Below are 19390 nucleotides of genomic sequence, written 5' to 3' on the forward strand. Positions count from 1 at the left end.
CTGAAAAACAATGATCTCTGTTAAAAAAATTACTGACGTGTTAGGGACGCAACGGAGCCAAGGAACTGTGTGATTTGTGAGCCCTTATTTTTGCTTACAGGTCATTTTGCTCGGCTGGTGGGGAAATCGAGAATGAAGCACAAGGTCATGCCCCCCGCTGTCACCGGAGCTCCAGAATTTGAGAGAACATTTCGTGCACAGTAAGTCCGAGGTCATTAAGATGGTGGCAATGAATAACAATTCAGTCCAGAAGAGAAACAAAAACATTATCTTAAAAAGTTTCATTTTCTTTGCATCCTTTGGTCAAAAAAGAAAAAAAAAACAACAACCAACAGATCGCTTTTCAAATGGTTCAGCTATTATTTTAATGATAACAGGGTAAGTTCAGCTCATTTAAAACAGCCGCTGCTCAAATTCTGATCAAACTAGGCAATCAGATTACCCAAACCTAAGTAGGGGCTGAACACTAATTGACTGTAACTTAGAGAATTCAGATGTTCTGGATCAAGCAGGCTGTGCTGTCAGTTCTTGAACTGTGGCTAACACCAAACACATGGAAGACGAGCACAGAAAACCTCTGTCTTCACAGTGGTTAACGGTGGAATAGCCTGAGAAGACAGCGTTTTCCTAAAGGGCTTTGGTTTGTGATTAGCTAATGACCCTATGCAAATGTATTTATATTTATTTCAAACAATCCCATCTGCTGTAACAGTAGTTGCAGTGGATAACAATAACGAGATATAGAATACATTAGACAACATATTAGACAACAGAATATGTTATATATAGAAGGTTGCCTAATTCATTAAAAAGAAATTCATTCAGAACAACCAAGAAAAGATATCCCAACAAAATATTGGTGGGAAAACTGACGATGTCCACAAATCGAGATGTTATGGAACTCACCATAAGAAGATCTATCGTGTGCTGTCTGTGCCTGATAGCACTTCATAAAGGCAGTTGGCCTCAGCAGAGCAGTCCAAGCTGCCTCTGCACAGTTCTATGCATCCTCTTGCAGTGCTGGGAATACTGACCCACAAAACTTGTATGCCAAGTATGGAGATAAGCAATTAGCATCACATCCATGGGCTGGAATTCCTGCTTCTCTCTGCTGCACAGGCACTTGATTTAGGATTATTTGTCCTATTTATTTCCATGTAGTAGGGATCCAGATCCTTGTCTAAGTTTAAATACCAGGCAAATATCTGAAATAGCTTGTGTCTGAGATGACAAAGAAGAGAATTTTTAACAAGACCTAATGCTGGCTTGACTATGCTCCCACTGGATTTGACAGCATTAACTTCAGTGGCAACTAAATGAGGCCAAAGCCAATTCTCCTTGAAAATCCCACCCATAGTTCTTTTCCTTTCCAGACTAATGTTCTTTCAAATTTATTCTGCAGACAAAACTGTGTGGAGTTTTACCCAATATTCCTGACTGTCCTCTGGACTGCAGGATGGTTTTTTAATCAAGGTATAAACACTTTTCGTTTTTATCTGTATATATCTTTTTTTCCCTTCTTTTGATTGCATCACCTTAGCATAGCCTTCCTAGAAGAATGCTCAGTGACACTGAAATCCCCACTTAGTCACAGCATTTCACATAGCCCTGCCAGCTTTCACTTCTCTCCGCAAACCACGGAGCCAGTACGTGGCACATTTATCATACATTCAGTGGATCTGCAGGGTGAATCATTCAGAAAAGCAGCTCCCAGATGCTTCCCACTAACAATTATTTGCACATTACGGGACGATTCTCCCAGGACATCAAGCATAGCTATCGTCCCCAGGGAGGAGGCAGCCTGAAAAGACTCAGGTCAGACCACTCATGCCTGTGGCTGGACCCCTGGCTGATGGAGACGAAGCTCAAGCCGGCAAACCTTTGGGTTTTTACATCCCAGATGAGTGACATCGCCACTGGGCTATGACTCATTTGTTTGTTCTGGGACATAGCACCAAGCACTGAAGCGCAGTCATAACAGCGGCATCACCAGCCATAGATACTGTACTTCAGCTATGCAGTGCGGCCTCCTGAAAACCTATTACGTTTTCTCAGGCACCCAGCAGGGGGGCACTTTTTGGCCAAACGTTCTGAACTCAGGCACCACAGAGCTTTCATACCTCTCACTCTATCGGACTTTCCAAGGTGGGTCTGTGATGTCTCCTAACAGTGATGGGGCTAACTCTCTTACAGCCAGAACTTGTGACAGAGCCTAATCTTTGCATTCTGCTTTATTAACCCTTCCCCAGCTGATGTTTTAGAAGCATGAAGCATGTTTGAGAGGGCTGGAGAAAGGATAACTAGCTCATGCCCACTATAGCTCTCCTTCCTGAACGACTTTCTTCTCCGTTTTCTGTGTTTGGTCCAAAACAGTAATTTTGTTTTGGGGTTCTTTTATACACGGAGTCCCATCTCCACTGCAAATCCAATGTAAATCCAAAGTAGCACCACTTAAGTCAACAAATTGGATACGAGATAGTACATGTGCTCATAGACGGATGCTTGAATCAAGGAAAATCACAGTTGCTAACCTGCACACAGACATGTGCCGTCATCTGTAAGAAATGAAGGAGTATGTTAACCTCCTCTTTAAGTAATTTTTTTCAGCTGAGCGTCTCCCATAGGTATGTTTACAGGAGTTAATCCAGAACACGGTAAAAGCTGTCCTCTCTAATACTCACTCGCACAGTTTGAAAGAACACAAAATTATCCAGCTTAGGGCTGGATAATACGACTGACCTACGCACCCAGCTCCATCTATCAAACGGAGGTGACTTTATGCTCTTCCCCCAGGGAGGTCAGAAAGCTAACTTTACTACAGCTTCCTCCCATGTCCTTGGATAAAAGCTGCTATATAAATGCAAAGCAGGTTATTAACAACATAAATAAGATTCTCTTAACAAAACAAACACTCCCCTTTAGCATGAACTGCCATAACAATACCAAATGACAGGGCCGGGTCAAGCCACAGTGCTCCAACCCACTGTCCTGTCTCTGCCCCAAACTGGGGAAGGGGGGAGGTACAGATTCCTGTCAGTTCTTGAGATCTCCTTTTCAGGAAATGCTTTTTGATTTTTTTTGGACAGTCCTATGCCCACCCCATCTGTAAACCCACGTCAAGAGCCTCCTGTAGTGAATGTTGAAGAATACATATATCTCTTTTGAATGATTCTTTCCCAAGGGAACTTCCCAGGGTATGGGTAGCTATGAAAATCCCCAGAGCTGTATAACTAGAAAAGGTAACTAAAGTCTCTAACTGTCTGCGATCCTCATTTTTTTAGTTTTCTAACTGTTTTTCCCCCCCCTATTAATATTTTCTTTCATAGAATTAGCTTCCTTTCTGGGTGTGTTGTATGTGTTTGCCCGCTACAAGTACTTCCATGGTTACGTACAGTCTGTGAAAGGAAGGTAAGGAGTTACCGACTGCACACAGGTTAAAAGCTCCAGGCTGTGGTCTGAAGCTGGGATGAGAGCCAAGGGCTGGCAGTGAAAAGTGACTATATAATTGAATGCAACACATGTAAAGTATCAGCACGAGGTCCGGTGCGGAAGCCCTCAGGGAAGAGGGCTGGCTGTTGCCGCAGAAGCCTGGGTTAAGACGGTCACGAGAGAGAAAAGGGTTGATGCTCACCTTGTGGGTGCCTGCTTTGTACTGAGCATATTTGGCAACTGGCCTGGGAGAGCTCTGAAAGCAGAAGCGAGGTTCTGCAGCTCAGGACTGCTGTGGGATGGGAGGCTGCTCAGGCAAGGCTCGCACGGCGCCCACCTGCCTGCTGTTTCCATTTTTTCCTCAGTTTGTCCCATTAAGACCTTTACTCCAGCCGTACAAAATGCACTAAAGGAAGAAAGCAAAGCTGGCCTTGTAGGCGGATGAACTTTCACCAAACAGATAAGAGAACACAGCTTCAGATAAGCATACGTTAATGAATGTTAAGTGCACACCATCTCCTAACATGAATTCTGCTTCAACAAACATGCACATGGGCAAAACACCCCTCCACATTTAGGATCAACACTCTTCCTTTCTGGTCCAAAAATCCATCTCCAAGTCAAAGTGATAACCAGTAGCAGACCTCCCAGCTCAGTGTAGAGTACCCGACCAACAGATGTGGATGTAAGAGACACGCACACCTCTCTCTTAGTCCCTACGGCTTCTCTTGCACACTCCTTAATGCTTAGAGTTGCAGTGAGGTGCCCGAGCTTGTCTTGTGGCTTTACCTACGGATCTTCATGTCATGGGAAGAGGTAACCTCATCCTGGAGCAAGTTCCTAACTTCCACACGAATATTTAGAAACACTGGGGGAGAGCTTTCCCATAGAGACGATATTGGCAATCTCTCTTCTCCCTAGCAAAAGTCATGTGTGGGAATGGTTTATTACCAAAACACCCCAAGATAATGTTGCAGCAGTGGTCCTTTCTGACTCTACACACCTCTTCTTAACTAGTGTGGACAAGCAGTTTCGCTGTAAACACATCATGTACGGCTTGTAACAGTATTTTTCTGCTTTCCACTTCTAGGTTAACAGGGTTTTATTTGAATTTGATAATTCTAATTTGCTTGATAGCCCTGGGTGCAGCTGGGATTGTTAACAGCTTTCTGGATGAATACCTGGACTTCAGCATTATGAAGAAACTGCGTAAATTGTTGTGAAGACTGTTTGTTTTTTTTTTAAAAAAAAATAAATAACATGGATGCTTTCCCTGAACACCAAAAAGATGATAAGCTGCATGTGAATAAAGCATCAGAGCTCTTTACTAACAGCCCGTTGCAATGTAAAATGCATATTTTTCCTGAGCTGTTTACGCTTTCTCTGTTCCCTGCAGTCTTGAAAAAGAGTCAATAAGACAGAATGTCATATCACATCTGCATTTGCTATTAAATGTTCCATTTTCCTGTACAGTATTGTAAACCCTAAACAAATTGCATAAAACTAAAACGATTAATTCTCTAAGTAATTTAGTTGCAACCGGCACTGCAAGCATCAGCCCATCTTACCCAACATCCTTCAGCTTTGCCAATGCTTCTGTAGTCTTCCTTCACTCCTCTTCGTTTCCTCCAGCAGTGCCATCCGTTGTGCACAAATATAAAAGCACACTTTGATGCAATTTGCTGCTGCGAGGTCCCAATTTTCCAAGTATATCCAATCCCGCTGCAGGAGGCTGTTTAAGCATATATGGAGCCACTGCTTTCTTCAGGAAAACATTTCAAGCTGCATTTGACCCTACGTTTCCGCGAAGGCCTTTTGATTTTATACCCACGTTTTCAGTTCAACACACGCTCAAACACTCTTCTCGTAGAGGTGGGGCCCTCCTGAAGGCAGATCCCAGTCCTCACGCAAAGCCTCTTGAAGCCAGGCTGCACCCACAGCGCAGCACTTGTGAGAGGGAGAGCCAGCCCAGACAAAAAGAAGGCACAGATGCTCGTCTGACAATTGGGTCTACTGCATTGTCTCCCACCAAGGCACAGATGGCTGGGGTGTGGGAAAGACTAGACAAATGTCCCAGCATGGCCACAGCTCCGGGAATCATAAAATGACAATGACAAGCAAGCTATGAAAACAGTTTTCTGTTAAAAGGGGGCAAAAGTTAGCACCATCAGCTCATGGTACGCTGATGGTCAATTTAAACTATGTAGAACAGAGAAGCGAGGCCATGCCTGACTATTTTGGTAGCTCACGATAATTCAAATTATTGATGAATATACTCATGCTAGAGCCAGCAGGCAGAAATTTTCCACGTCATGCCTCTGAAGGCATGATTTAGCCAAAAAGACTGCATGTTTATATAACGAACATGCTTATGATCTTTCTAAAAGTGTACTGGGGTTGATAACCTGACCACAAAATAATTGAGTGTTAGATCAGGTTCATAATAACCTTTCATACGAAAAAGGTGGACACGTGCGGAAGTTAGCTTGTGATTAAAAGGCACAGTTTAGTGCCTGCGAGCAGCAAAGGCTGAAACGGAATTTGGAACAATAAAACAAAACAAGTGCAAAGGTGCAAGACTTGGGTCCAATAACGGCTGCCGGGGGGAAAAGGGCAGATCGTGATGGTGAACAGGGCAAAGCTGACACAGCTGCAAAAAGGGCAACTCTCCAGTATTTGCCTCCAGGGAGAAAGTACGACAGGGCCAGATTTAACAACCACAGAAATCACTGGGAATTCTTCCACTCACTTTCCTTCTATGGGCTGAAAGACAGAACATCCACGAACCCACCTGCCAGTGGTGCCTTCAGACAATCAGGGGCAGCAGGAAGTGCTGCCACCAGAATCAAAACCAAGACAAAGGTCCAAACTACTTAACAGGCTTGAAATACACACTAGAAGAGGCCCAAAGGGTTGCTAACTGTGTTCAAATAGGCCTTCACCTCTGATATTATTCCGTTCCAATCTTACCTGTTGTAGTGGCCTGGCATGTTTATAGATCGCTTCCTCTTCTCTCTTCTCTTCTCCTTCTCCTCTCCTCTCCAGAAAGGAATAAACTGCTGTCACGCAGGGACAATTTCACATGCCAAAAAAATGCAGGTGTGAGGCTGCAAAGCATCATCCAGCAGCACAAAGCCAGAGTGCTAGGGGATAAACAGGAACCTTACGTTTGAGGAGCTGCACCAGCTAACGGGAGGGCACAGAGTTTAAGGATGAGTTGAGGATGCCACCCGTCTTCTGAGTCATTGCTTTTTCCCCAGGAAGTCCAGACTGAATGTCTGTGATCGAAAAGTGTTAAAGACTGACTTGTCTATAACTAAAAACAAAATACACCTGTAACGGATGGCTGCTGTCAGTGTCAGTATTTAGTTTAACTCTAGTGAGAACCACACCATCGCCTGCCTGCTGATGGAGGAGTCAGGCTGCACGTTCAGCATACGTTCATCTATATTGGTCACGGTCAGAAACGACGACGGTCCCTGCTGCACCTTCGAAACCAGTCAGTACCTAGGAGCCTCTTGCTGAAAGCATCTTTGCTCAGCAAGCCCTCTGCCAGCATACACTGAGGACTCACTCTGGCAAGCTGCTCTGATCTGGGCCAGTCTCCTCCTTTGTGCCCCATCATCCGCATTTAGAATGGCAAAGGACTGACATTAAGGAGAAAAGGGGAACTTCACCTTAAAGCTTGTAAGTGGAGCCAAGCCACACTGACATCCCGAAGAGCAAGCTGTGCAGAGGTCCAATGTCTCATCCCCCACAACTCCCTGGTAGGCTGGAGACACGGAGAAATCAGTGTTGAGTCTTGAAGGCTTCTGACAACACAATTCTCACACTGTAGTGGTAGCAGGTGATAGGGAACTACTCTAAGCATGTGTCTTCATGCTTCCTCAGCTCTTCTACGTCCAACTCTGCATCTCCCTTCCTCCACCCCATCTCACCCCTCCAGATCTCAGCCACAGGACTCCTACACCCTGGGCTCTCCATCTTCTGTCCTCTCCTGAAAGCACTTCCCTACTCCCTGCTTTTGCTCCCCACACGGAATAAACACAAAAGTTTGCAGCTGCTGCCTCTAACGGGCCCAATTATGGACCAGCTGCCCTGTAGCAACTGCCTGAGCCCAGACCCCACCTCAGAGCACGTGCAGTTTTGATAGCTCACCTTGCTCTGAGAAAGGGGCACCACGACCCCAAAGCAAGGCAAGACACCCGATGAAGCACTTCCCACCATCAGGAACAGCTCAGGTGTGCCTGGCAGGGCTAACCAGGATGCCGGGGATGCTGAACAAGCCTGGGGCGAGAGGGTTTGCCTGGTACCGGCTATATCTGCCTGTAACGCCCCGAGTCCGGCCAGGCAAGGGCAGCTTCGCAGGCTGCAGTGAAACATCAGCCATGCAGAAACCCCGGGGCCAAAACCCAGCTCTCCTGAGCCGGCTTCCCTCCTCCCCCTGGAACATCACCCACCGAGGCACAGGAGCAGGGCGAGAAACGATCCTATAAACCAGCCTTGTGTATGACTCAGATAACCATCTTTTATTTTTTGTTGTCGTCGTCGTTGTTTTTGTTCTATTTTGTTTTGGTTTTTTTTCTTTAAAAGTGGTATGTTAACATCAGGTCTTTTTCTACATTTTCAGAGCTCTGTACAGGTCTTAGAAGGAAATAAGCAATGCTTAATGTACAAAGTAAAAACAGAAAACTAGAAAAATCTGAATAAAATGGAGGAAGTTGCTGTCAGGGATACAGTACAAATTAGTAAATAGACGTCATCTGAAGTGCAATACCACTGCAGTAAGGATGAGTTAAGGAATGAAATAAAAATACTCTATTTTAAACAAACAGTATATATATATATATTTATATGTATATATTTTACAGATAGTAGACCCAGTGATATCTGTAGAATTGTAAAAACATATTTACAAATAACTTTTTTTTTAACATTACATATACATCAGCACCATAGTAAGAAAGAAAAAAAAAAACAAACAAAAAACAACCCCAAATCTATTAAAATCTACCTCTCTAGTACTTGGTCCCAGTACGGAGTATTTGGAGGAAGCTTTACAAAGACAACAGAGACTCAGTCTTCATCACCATTTATTCGCCAAAGCCTGTATCTCCCTCACGCACACGGATTTGCACTCGGCCGCCGCATGGTGGTTATGTATTTCTAATCCCTCCTTTCCCAGCCCTGCACTGACAGGCGAACCCCAAGAAAGGGATGCTGTGCCATCCCCAGCGCCGTGGGCTCGCTGCCTCCTCTCTCCTATGGGGCAGGACAGGTTATGTGCTACACCAGCCCGTCGCTCCCTCACCCACACGCTCACGCAGACACACACGTGTGACACCCTCATCCCTTCAGGGCACCGTTTCTCACTCTTTGCCCATCCCTTCCCTTCAGGCTCGTCCAACCAAGAGCCACTCACCCCACAAGATGGACTGAGAACTTTGGCTGGTGCTCTCTTTCACTGAATTAGGGCCCAACCCTCGCGGGAAGCAGCGGACAGGCAAACCCCTATCGTCTTCAGTAGGGATTGGAATAGGTCCTTGTGCTGTATTTTAAAAAGGAGTTAGCTAAAAGAGCTGTAACTAAAGCATTTTTAAAAAAATTTAGTGGTCAGGGCAAGCTGGATTGATAGCTCACCTTGACCAGCTAGTCCATGTTAAAAATGCAGCTTGTCCTGCCTACATTACAGCATTTAAACCACATACTTCTCCTCGTCTAGGTACGCCCTGCAAGGGAACTGTAAGAGGGCACTGAGATGGTTCCAGGCCCATTTTGCTCCCGCTCCTGAATGGGATGCATACCTAAAAAAGGAAAGGCAGGAGTTAGAAACACAAGGCCCCTCAGCTCCCATGGATTCCAGCGGCTGAGCCCCTCGCATCGCCAGGCACAAGGACAGCAGTGCACCAGGAGGTAATCTGTAGCTGAGTAGTTGGTACTGGTGGGTCTACACTAGAGACACTTTCGCTACAGAGCACATCTTAGGCTCACAGAAGGCCAGAGGTTCCCAAACTTTTTGGACTGTGGATCATGTTAACATGTTTTATGCACCACTATATACCCTGATGAACAGCTCCTGGCTGGAAACACTAAAAAGGTGATAGGTTTTAGAGGACAGGTACCTCAGCCTCAGCCTGCAGCTTGGGAACCACTGCTTCAGACCCTCAGAATGACTGCCATCTCAATATTGCGCAAGACATATCGCAACTTCATTACAGTGTGGCTCAGGACCAGTCCACCCAGCAGAGACAGTGATGCATTGCTATTTCCTAAAAGCTTGTTTGGGCAGACCCCACGTTTGTAATAACTACAGCAATTATTTTAGCCACTCATGAATGATCTTTACAGCAGTCCTTCACCGGTTCCTGTTCTTCAAATACTGCAGTGGATTTTATTCCAGCAAACCAGAGAGATTAGACCCAACATCTGTTTAAAACTGAAGATCAGGTTGCATATAACACCACGTCGAGAGCCCAGACACTCTGGGGTAATACTATCTGCCAACCTTGCGCTTTTCAAGAGGAGAGGAGAAACTCACTCTGTGCGCCAAACCCTCCCTGTACATCTTTCTCATGCCTGTTTTCTCCTCCCCTGCCTGCCCCTTTGTGGCACTCAAAAAGTGCAGCCAGCTCCCCTCGCTTTATGCTGAAGGACCGGAGGGGAAGGAAGCGACCTGAAAACATACTGGGGAGGAAGGAGAGAGAAGAACCCACTGAGCACCTGTGCTGATGTCTCTTGGTACCCTCTTAGCACTTCAACGCCGTTTGGAGCTGCTGTTCTGCACCCCCAGGCAGGAGATCCATGCCAAAGTGCTCTGACAGGGACGTGCTATTGCAAGTCCCAGGGGGACTAAATAGCTCATTAAGTTAACCCACCCACCTAAGCCGTCTCCAGCAGCAGTCCCATAATGAAACTGTCCTCACCGCACTGCCAAATTTATGGTCTCCTACACTTTCATTGGATTTTTATCACTCTGCAGTGAAAATGCTGACCTCCCTGTGACTGTTTAGGTTTGTCACGTGTGTGCTGCATGTTCCTGTGTGACAGCCCAGAGCCGACCCTGCGGGCCTGGCCGTGGCTCACTGAGACCTGCTGACCCCCAGGGTTGAGCCCATTCCCGACCGGGGCCTGTGCAATTGCCCGCGGATGTCTTTAGGCTTTGCTCCTGGCTCTTTTCATCCGCTCCCCTGAAAGTTGCAGCGTTTACAGTTACATGAGGTGGAAGATATCGGGACCACCCCCATACCACTGTGCAATGAAGCCTCGTTTCAGTAGGGCAAGACCAAACTTTCCCAACCAGAGGCATCACTTGGCTTTTCCAGTTTCCCCATCCTGCCCCCCAGCCCCACCACACAGCAGGTGCTGCCACGCAACGGAGGTTGCTTGGTGGAAGTCTTGGGATGCCGATGTTTTCATCGTCCCCTGAATCTTCCAAAGTTGGCTACAGATCAGCTCAGTTTGCACGATCAAAAACAAAAGGAAAAAAAATAACCCCAATCCAAACCAATTCAAACAAAAAACCAACAATCCAAGGATGGGGACAACATCCAACTCTCTCTTTTCTTTTTTTTCAAACGTAACAACCAAAGCTCCAGACTATACAAGCCCATTCACTGGGGGTTTCCAAACAACTCATCAAGTTCTTGTATCCACTCATCCCCTGGTCCACTCTTAATGATGGAGTCCACAAGGTCTGCGCCCTCTGCTAAGCTGGAGAATGACCCCCCTGCTCCATCACTACTGTAGTTGTAAGACATGTCCTGAGTGGGATTCCGCTCATAGGCCTGGCCTTGGCTGCTCTGAGCAAAGTTACCACCTGGCATTTGCTGCGTCGGAGGCTGACTAAAGCCAGACATTGCGGGGACCCCTTGGCTTATTGCAGGCATCACCATCGGCCGGGCCTGGGTAGCTCCTTGTTGCCCAGGTAGTGGTTGCAGCAACTGTCTTCCCATCGCTGGGTTCAGAGCTCTTACTGTTCCACTCGTGTCCACAACTGTCTGATTAAGCCCCTGTGGGAAATGTTGCTTGGACAGCCGTGGCTGCCCAGACTGCATCGGGTACGTTGTGCCATTATTGAAGGGACCCATTTCACTGCTAGTCCTTCCAGGTAGACCTTGTAAGCCTCGCTGCTGCCAGTTTTGTGTTCCTTGAGGGACAGTCCCCATCAGGTTTTGAAGTCGTGGTGCTTGTGGCCGGGGTAAGACCTGACCCACAGGTCCTTTCATCTGCTGCTGATGCTGGGAAAGAGCAGAGTTTACCAGCATGTTCTGACCAAAATTGCCGACCATTCCCACCGCTTGTCCAGAGGCAGGCTGCCTCGTTCCCTGGCCGGCGTTATGTGCCATGTTGATGCCACTTTGGTTTGGGTGCTGCAACATTTGGCTCATCCCTGTGCTCATACTGTACATTCCGGTCTGGCTGGAAGAGGCGTTGCTGTAAGGAGCCATGCCCATGTCTGACTGGCCTGCGGTCGTGGGCAGTGTGCTGGGGTTCTGGGAAGGACCCATTGCCATCATACTCGCGCTCTGGGCCATCATTCGGGATGTCCTCATGCTCTGGAGTGCTGCTTGGTTTCTCACGGCTGCTATATCCTGGGGAGAACCTACACCAAAAAGGGAAGAAGGTAAGAAAAAAGCACAACTTTGTAAATCTTGATTAACACATCTTTGCACAAGAGAGGATCTGTAGGAGCCTCCTGCATCACAGTGTGATTTCAGATTGCTGTGCTTTCTGAGCAAATAAATTACTGTCTCATGTGAAGGTCGGCCAAGAGCCAGAAGGGCACCCACCCTTGGCAGAGGTGTTTGCTGCCTAATGTTAGCCGCACTTCAGAGATTATGTGTTCCCCACCTCACTCAGGCTGCAGCCTCTGTCCTCACCCACCAAGTCCCCTCTCCCTGAAGGTGAGAGTCAATACAGCTCAAGTGTTACCCTAAACAGGAATCGCTGATCGTGTTATGTATTCAATTGGCAAAGCGGGACTCTGTTCAGCAGAGAATACCATCAATGCAGACAAGCAGCCTAATTTCCCTTAAGGCCTAAAATGAGGTTGGCAAGGTTAAAAGGCCAATGATTTACTCACTAAGTAATTCTCAATTATGACAATTTTGGGATGTGTACCCAAAGGACTTCATGGCTTTAGGTTCTTGAAGAATCGAGGCAACACCGTTGCATGCGTGATGCATGATTACAGCCGTGGTTGCCTCCCTACTGAGGTTACATGGCTACAAAGCCATGGGACCTGCAGGGCTAAAATACCTGGTCTTACTTCTCTGGGACCAGGAATGAAATTTTTAAGAAGTGACCTGGGAGTCAAAGTCCCCTTTCAAAAGTAAATGTGAGTCTTTCTTTTAGTGTGTGCTTTTTTCCCCCCTGGGATCAGTGACAATGGGCACCCTCCTCCATGAAAAAAATTAGTCCCTAAGACTTCTAAGTCACATATGCAGTGTGATTCAGTAGCACTTATCTTCTTCAGAGAAGCCTAATTCAGCTTCTGGCAAGCAAATGAGAAAGCTTCCACCGGCCTTCTTCAATGGCAGCAAAGCAGCTGAACTTCAGTTTACCATTCGAAGCTCTCTTTTAAATATCTCCATTGTCTTTCAAAAGTAAGCCTTGAAAATGGAAATGTCAGGCTCAGAAGGCCAATCAATTTTTTAATAGCTCAGGAGGCATAAATGAATGGATTTTCTATATCATTGTTACTGATTAAGTCTATGGAAAGAAGAAAAATTGTTTTTTGTGGACATTTAAAGCAGGGAGAGTGTATTAGTGAATCGATATTATAAGCACATTTTACTCCACCTTAGGCCAGTGATGGGAAACCAGAAAATCCTAACCTTGTTAAATTCCACACCGTGGCAGATAACTGAACCATGCTTCTGTCTTCCTTTCAGGGGTGGGGGGAGCTATCGATTTCTGGGAAGCCAATATGCTTCTGTATTTACTACCTTTATTTAAAAACAATTACCGTAGCTCTGATTACGCCATGGGTTCATTGTGGTTTTGAGTCACTACCATACCAAACTAAATAAAATACTCTGCAGGTGAAGCTCCAAGAGTATGGGGTACACAATTACTCCCAGCTCAAACGTTATTAAGCGCAAGACATAAATATAAAATGTTTGCTTTAAGAGTCATAAACTGTACAATAAAATCTGAATGTTCTTAAATCAGCCCCTCCATGTTGTCCCTCGGTGGCAGACAACACACCCGATCATCTGTAGAGAATAAAGAATATCGGGCCCTGTTATTTACGTTGGCTTGGTTTCCGTGACAGGTATGAATAAAGGAAGTGTCATCCCTGTCGTTTTGCACACATGATGCGGAGAATGGCTATGTCTCCGTTTTGCTGCAGCAGGATAAGCTTCTGGAGGATGCTTTTAGCTCAACTCTCCAACATGTAGATAAATGAAACATTTTGCAGCATGAAGAGAGACCATCTGGATCTCACTTGCACTGGGCAAAGGTAGTGGCAGCTTCTACTTTATCTATGCTACCAATTAAACTGTTTTCTTAATGATTGGCACTGGGATCTCCTCGAATTTTCTTGATTTAGATCACCTCCTTCTTCCATGATTAGAAGCCGTCTCTTTTTGCTATGATTCCAGCAAGTGCTTAAGTGTACCAATAATGATAAAACTTAATGCATCTTTAGCTTTTTTTTTTATTTGAAAATGGCAGTTGAAAACCTCCAAAGGAGACACTACCAGCAAGTGGTTCACATGTTACTTTTGTGAACTACTGTGCTCGACGTTAAGAGGCAAGAGTTCAGACAAGAAGTAGTTAAAAGAGAGATTCAACAGATTTTAAGATTTTGGGCCACCTTCTGGTCTCTCTTACACATAACCTACTGCACTTGATTACATTCTTGTGACTAAATAGGAAAAATGGTGAAATACTTATATTTAAATTAGCTCATTGATGAAAATTAATTCCTTGCTCTGTCAGATTAGCCTAAACTCTCTTCTGCATTTCTTTTAAATAACACGTATGAAGGCAAGGTTTCAAAAAAGCATTAATATAGAAAGATTTTACATGTGCGTCTCATGGCGGTGCACACATATATTTTGATTTTGCAAATGAATTATTTGGAAAAAATTCAGTTCATACAGAATTTATGCTGTCCAAGGTAAGAATGAGCAGGCGATTATAGAAAGAGCCACCCTGATAGATACCAGCAGAAGATTTGGCTGTCTGTTCCCTTCCTGCGTACGGGACCTGCAATATGCTTGCCTCCCTGGTTTTCTGTTGCAGCTACATGACACTATCATGAATATATAGGACAAGTGCACATTCATTTCATGTCTATTTAGAATCCATGGTTAGTGAAGACATTCAGCTGATGCTTTTAAGCTCAGAACTAACTTCTTTTCCTAAGCCAAAAGGGTTGTCCCTACATTCTTCAGTTACCTGTGAGCACATTGAAATAACACTTGGGGGTTTTTTGAGAACACTAAAAAATATCAGTTTTCGTCTCAGATATTTCACTGTTTCCCACACCTGACTTCTAACAGACACTTCTTCAGATGAAGATGACCTCTCTGAAATTCCCTGCTCATCAAATTAGATAAATTTGGGAACAGATGAAGTGGGGAATGAAGAGGAGTAAAACCAAGATGCAGTGAGAGACACTAGCTGGAAAAAAAGGCATAATGAAAGTGGAGGCAAATAAGATAAAACCATAGAATCCAGATGTCAAAGAGGCAAAACAAATGTCAAATAAAAAATGCAGCTTTTGCTGAGGGGAGCAGAAAGGAAATTAGAAACTTAGCTAAATACGCGAAGCTGTGTGTTCCCCTTTGGTAAAATACGCGGTGTGTGCAACTGCCTGATTTCCTATTCTGGCACACTGCTTAAACCCTGATCTTCACAAAATGCGTGAACTTTCACGTGCCCACTGCAGGGGCATACGTTGACTCAATATAGGAAAAAGAATTGGACTTTTACCTTGGAACTGATTGACCTGTTGCACCGGATATGGGCTCCGCTGCTGCTGCAGATGCTGCCGAGGCAAATGTGACTGCTGCTGCAACTGCTGAAAATGAATGAGGGAAAGAAAGCAGAAGGGAAGAAGATGATTAATTAATCAGTGAGCTGAGAAAGGGGCTGGTGGCAAAAGCGTTTCTTATCTAGCAGGCTGTTCTGGAGAGACAAGCGGAGTCATTTGAAGAGTCCTCCTGAGAGCACTCAACACGTGGACTCCTTTCGGTTCAAAAAGGAATAAGCACTGAGGCTAACATCATCTCTCCTTACTCAAAACCACTTCATCTCGACCTCTGCAGTGCAAACTTAACCGTCTTCAGGCTGAAAGGAGAGGGAGGGATATGAGATAACTTGACTCACCTAGGTCTGAGGGCAACTGCAGCCACCCCCAGCCCTGCCAAGCTCTAGAGGTTTGCAATCCCGGCAGAAGACTTCCCTCCACCTCTGCACTCAGAGCACTGGGCTGCAAGGAGTACTGCATCCTCCCCGCAGCACTGCGGCCTGTGACCATTCTCTAGCCAAAACGCAATGGCTACTAAGGCACATTTCCTCTTGTGCTTCAGTGAATAACATTTGGGGAGCAAGCGATTGCAAAACGCCTCCCTCCCTTGATCCTGCCCACCAGCCCAGGTCCTCTGGGGTTATTTGCTATGAATACTCATGCATCTAAAACAGAATCAAGGGCTGGTAATAAAAACAGAGAGTCTGTTTCACAGAATCCCAGAATGGTCAGGGTTGGAAGGGACCTCTGGAGATCACCTAGTCCAAGCCCCCTGCCAGAGCAGGGTCACCTACAACAGTTGCACAGGACGGTGTCGAGGCAGGTTTTGAATGTCTTCAGTGTGAGAGACTCCACCACCTCTCTGGGCAGCCTGTGCCAGTGCTCTGCCACCCTCAAAGTAAAGAAGTTCCTCCTCATGTTTAGATGGAACTTCCTATGTTCAAGTTTGTGCCCGTTACCTCTTGTGCTATCACTGGGCACCACTGACAAAAGACCGTTCCCATCCCCCTGGCACCCTTCCTTTAAGGATTTATACGCATTGATAAGATCCCCCCTCAGTCATCTTTTCTCTAGACTGAAAGTCCCTCAGCCCTTCCTCGTAAGAAAGATGCTCCAGTCCCCTAATCATCTTTGTAGCCCTGTTTACCAGAACTCTCAAAACCTAGGGTACACTTGACTAAGCCATTATTAAAAGAACATATCTAGGTGCTTCATCTGCAGCTGTACAAACACTGTGTCCAAAACCAAGGACGTGTAACAAAGGTAAGAAAATGGCAAAGATGGGAAAGAAGCGAGTACTACTCCCTGTGTTCATACATATGTGCTACAAACTATCAAAAAGATAAAGGGAACCTTGTTAGGCACAAAACACCCAAAAGCTAGGAGCCTGAGGACTGTGACTTTGTCACTTTACATCTATGCCAGCACACTTGACAGCCACCGCCTTGTGGGTTTTCAACGCTTTTAGGCTTGCCTTCAGCAGCCAGGTCAGCGAGTGGCTCTTGGGTTTACGCACTTGAATTGGCCTAATCCACGACAGGGGAACATTACTGCATCCTCACTCCTCTGCACTTGTTCACCTCTGAACCAATTCATGCACCTTTACCCTGAATATTTCTAGGAGCATCTTTCCTGTTCATTGGGAGTGAATTTTTCTGCCTCTTGGGAGGACTGTGAGAAGAGGGGAAGGCTATCAGTATTTCTGGAGTTATACAACACGCACAAGTTCTAACTCAAATTAAAGCAGACTTCAGATCTTAAACTGTATTTTCCCAGCAAGAGAGGTGAAGCCAAGCTTAAACCAACTACTGACCTACCAGAACAATTTTTTAGGTAGCGTTAGGGGGCTGCAGGTTTAAACTTGGGCATGAGCTTACAGGAACTGAACAGTAGTGTGACTTCCCGCTGACTTTCTCCTGGGTTGCCTTTAAACTACAGCTGAGTTAAACATGCATAAAACATCACCATTCAGAGCGGGTAATTTAACACCCGTATTGCAAAGCCAGAGAGCTCCAGAAGTCAGGCTCCAGTGCAGCAGTTCCACACCGCCACTGCGAGAGGCGGTTTTACTGTTCTCCCACTTCAGCGTCCGGTTCCTCCCTTGATGCTGCTTCTCCCTTGCGCTAACACAGTTGCTCGTACCATTATGTGATAAACCAGATTAACGAATTGATCTGGGTAAATACTAACTTTTTTCTTTGCTAGGCTACTTTTAACCTACGTCAATTCTTTGTCCCAGGTCACTGCACGGCTGTATGTAGCTTTTGCCAGTGCAAGACCATAGTCAGAGGTAGGGGAGAGGACCAGCAACTGTAACCATAGCAGAGTCTGCTTCTGCCAGAGTGAATGTACCAGGTTAAGAGCTAACTTTTCCAATGTCTATAATCCCATGCGACTGTCAAGCCCACCGCTGGGAATGTGAGTAGTATTTGCCAAGCTAAGGGCAGGACTGAGACAGAGGTCTCTTCTTTGATAACCATTGCTGAAATACCATGACATAAGCGACAAAGAGTGAATTCCCAACTATAGAAGGAAGGGCTGGTGTTGTACTGTCTCCAGTGCTCATGCTCTGGTACCAGCACGTACTGCAGCGCCTGAGATGAACGGCTACTGTACCTGCTCCGCTAGGATCTGCTGCTGCTGCTGCTGCCTTTGCTCTCTTAGGAACTGCTGTTTCTGCTGCTCTATCACGTGGAGCTGGGCTCTCTGCTCAATCAGCATCTGCTTCATGATGGCCGCTTGAGGTTGGTTTCCCAGGAAGGGACCCCCAGAGCTCGTGCCTGTGACCACGCTGCTGGAGCCCGGTGGGACAGAAGGCTGCATAGGCCCTGTGGTCCGAGACAATCCCACCTGATGTTGCTCCTGTGCAAAGAGAGAGAGAAGCCTCGTTACTCAGGGTGCTCCATGGGCAAGGGAAATTATCGCTCTTCAACAAGAAACATCGAGCTTGAAGAAAGTAGGAGTCCTCAGAAAAATGCTCGTGGCTTGTAAGCAAGCCATGGGCTGTTCCCCACAGGGATCAGGTGGCAGGTTCCTTCTCTCTCCTGGAGTTCAAAGCCCCCTCAGATAAAGCAAGAGTGCTTCACAATTCATTCATAATAAAATAATAATGCTGTGCATTAGGTTTATTTTCATTCAGGATATATAACTTCAGAGTCATGTTTCTTCAAACTTTTCCTCCCTCATCATAGAGACAAGAAATATATTTTCTCTCCATTTGCCTTTCTCCATAGTGGCAGTTTCACACAGTCCTCTGGACTGAGGAGCCAAGGTTTTAGGCACACACAATAAATAGCGGGAACTGGCAGCAATAATTCCCCCTATATTGCACCAGAATCTCAGGATTTAACCGCATAATATGTTTGTTTAAGATTTCCATCCTGCAGCAATGAATCATGGAATGGTTAGAGTTGGAAAGGACCTTAAAGACCATCAAGTTCCACCCCCCCTGCCATGGGCAGGGACACCTCCCACTAGACCAGGTGGCTCAGAGCCCCATCCAGCCTGGCCTTGAACACCTCCAGGGATGGGGCAGCCACAGCTTCCCTGGGCAACCTGTTCCAGTGCCTCACCACCCTCAGAGTGAAAAATTTCTTCCTAATATCTAATCTAAATCTCCCCTCTTTCAGTTTAAAACTGTTACCTCTCAGAACTATCACTACCCTCCCGGATAAAGAGTCCCTCCCCAGCTTTCCCATAGGCCCTCTTTAAGTACTGAAAGGGGTTCTGAGGTCTCCCTGGAGCCTTCTCTTCTCCAGACAGAACAACCCCAACTCTCCCAGCCTGTCTCCGTAGGACCCAACGCGTGTAGCTGGAAGGATGCGGGGCGTGTGATGCCACAGACACCTTCTCCTAAAACCACCCCGCTTTCTCTTTACGTTTCTAATCCAATTTGCTGCCGTTTAGCGCTGGGAAAACGAAGCGACGGAAGACCGGGGGGTGTGGGAATCTCACCCCCTCCTCTCTCCGCCGCCCCCC

The 19390-nt window shown here is 46.1% G+C and overlaps 2 protein-coding genes across 2 annotated transcripts in view; one reads left to right on the forward strand and one right to left on the reverse strand.

Moving 5' to 3' along the window:
* MGST2 (microsomal glutathione S-transferase 2) overlaps positions 1-4652 on the forward strand; it is a 9546-nt gene extending 4894 nt beyond the window's left edge. The window contains exons 2-5 of the mRNA XM_009892173.1: positions 101-200; positions 1403-1473; positions 3327-3408; positions 4520-4652. Of these exons, the coding sequence (XP_009890475.1) occupies positions 101-200; positions 1403-1473; positions 3327-3408; positions 4520-4652 (386 nt within the window). The remainder of the gene's footprint in view (positions 1-100; positions 201-1402; positions 1474-3326; positions 3409-4519) is intronic.
* Positions 4653-10966: 6314 nt separating this feature from the next.
* The window catches only part of MAML3 (mastermind-like 3 (Drosophila)), a gene marked incomplete at its 5' end in the record, with an annotated part of 95346 nt that continues 86922 nt past the window's right edge, over positions 10967-19390 (reverse strand). Inside the window, 3 exons of the mRNA XM_009892177.1 lie at positions 10967-12031; positions 15376-15463; positions 18029-18274. Of these exons, the coding sequence (XP_009890479.1) occupies positions 11040-12031; positions 15376-15463; positions 18029-18274 (1326 nt within the window). The remainder of the gene's footprint in view (positions 12032-15375; positions 15464-18028; positions 18275-19390) is intronic.

Source organism: Charadrius vociferus, unplaced genomic scaffold (assembly GCF_000708025.1).
Source record: "Charadrius vociferus isolate BGI_N301 unplaced genomic scaffold, ASM70802v2 scaffold199, whole genome shotgun sequence".
NCBI lineage: Eukaryota > Metazoa > Chordata > Aves > Charadriiformes > Charadriidae > Charadrius > Charadrius vociferus.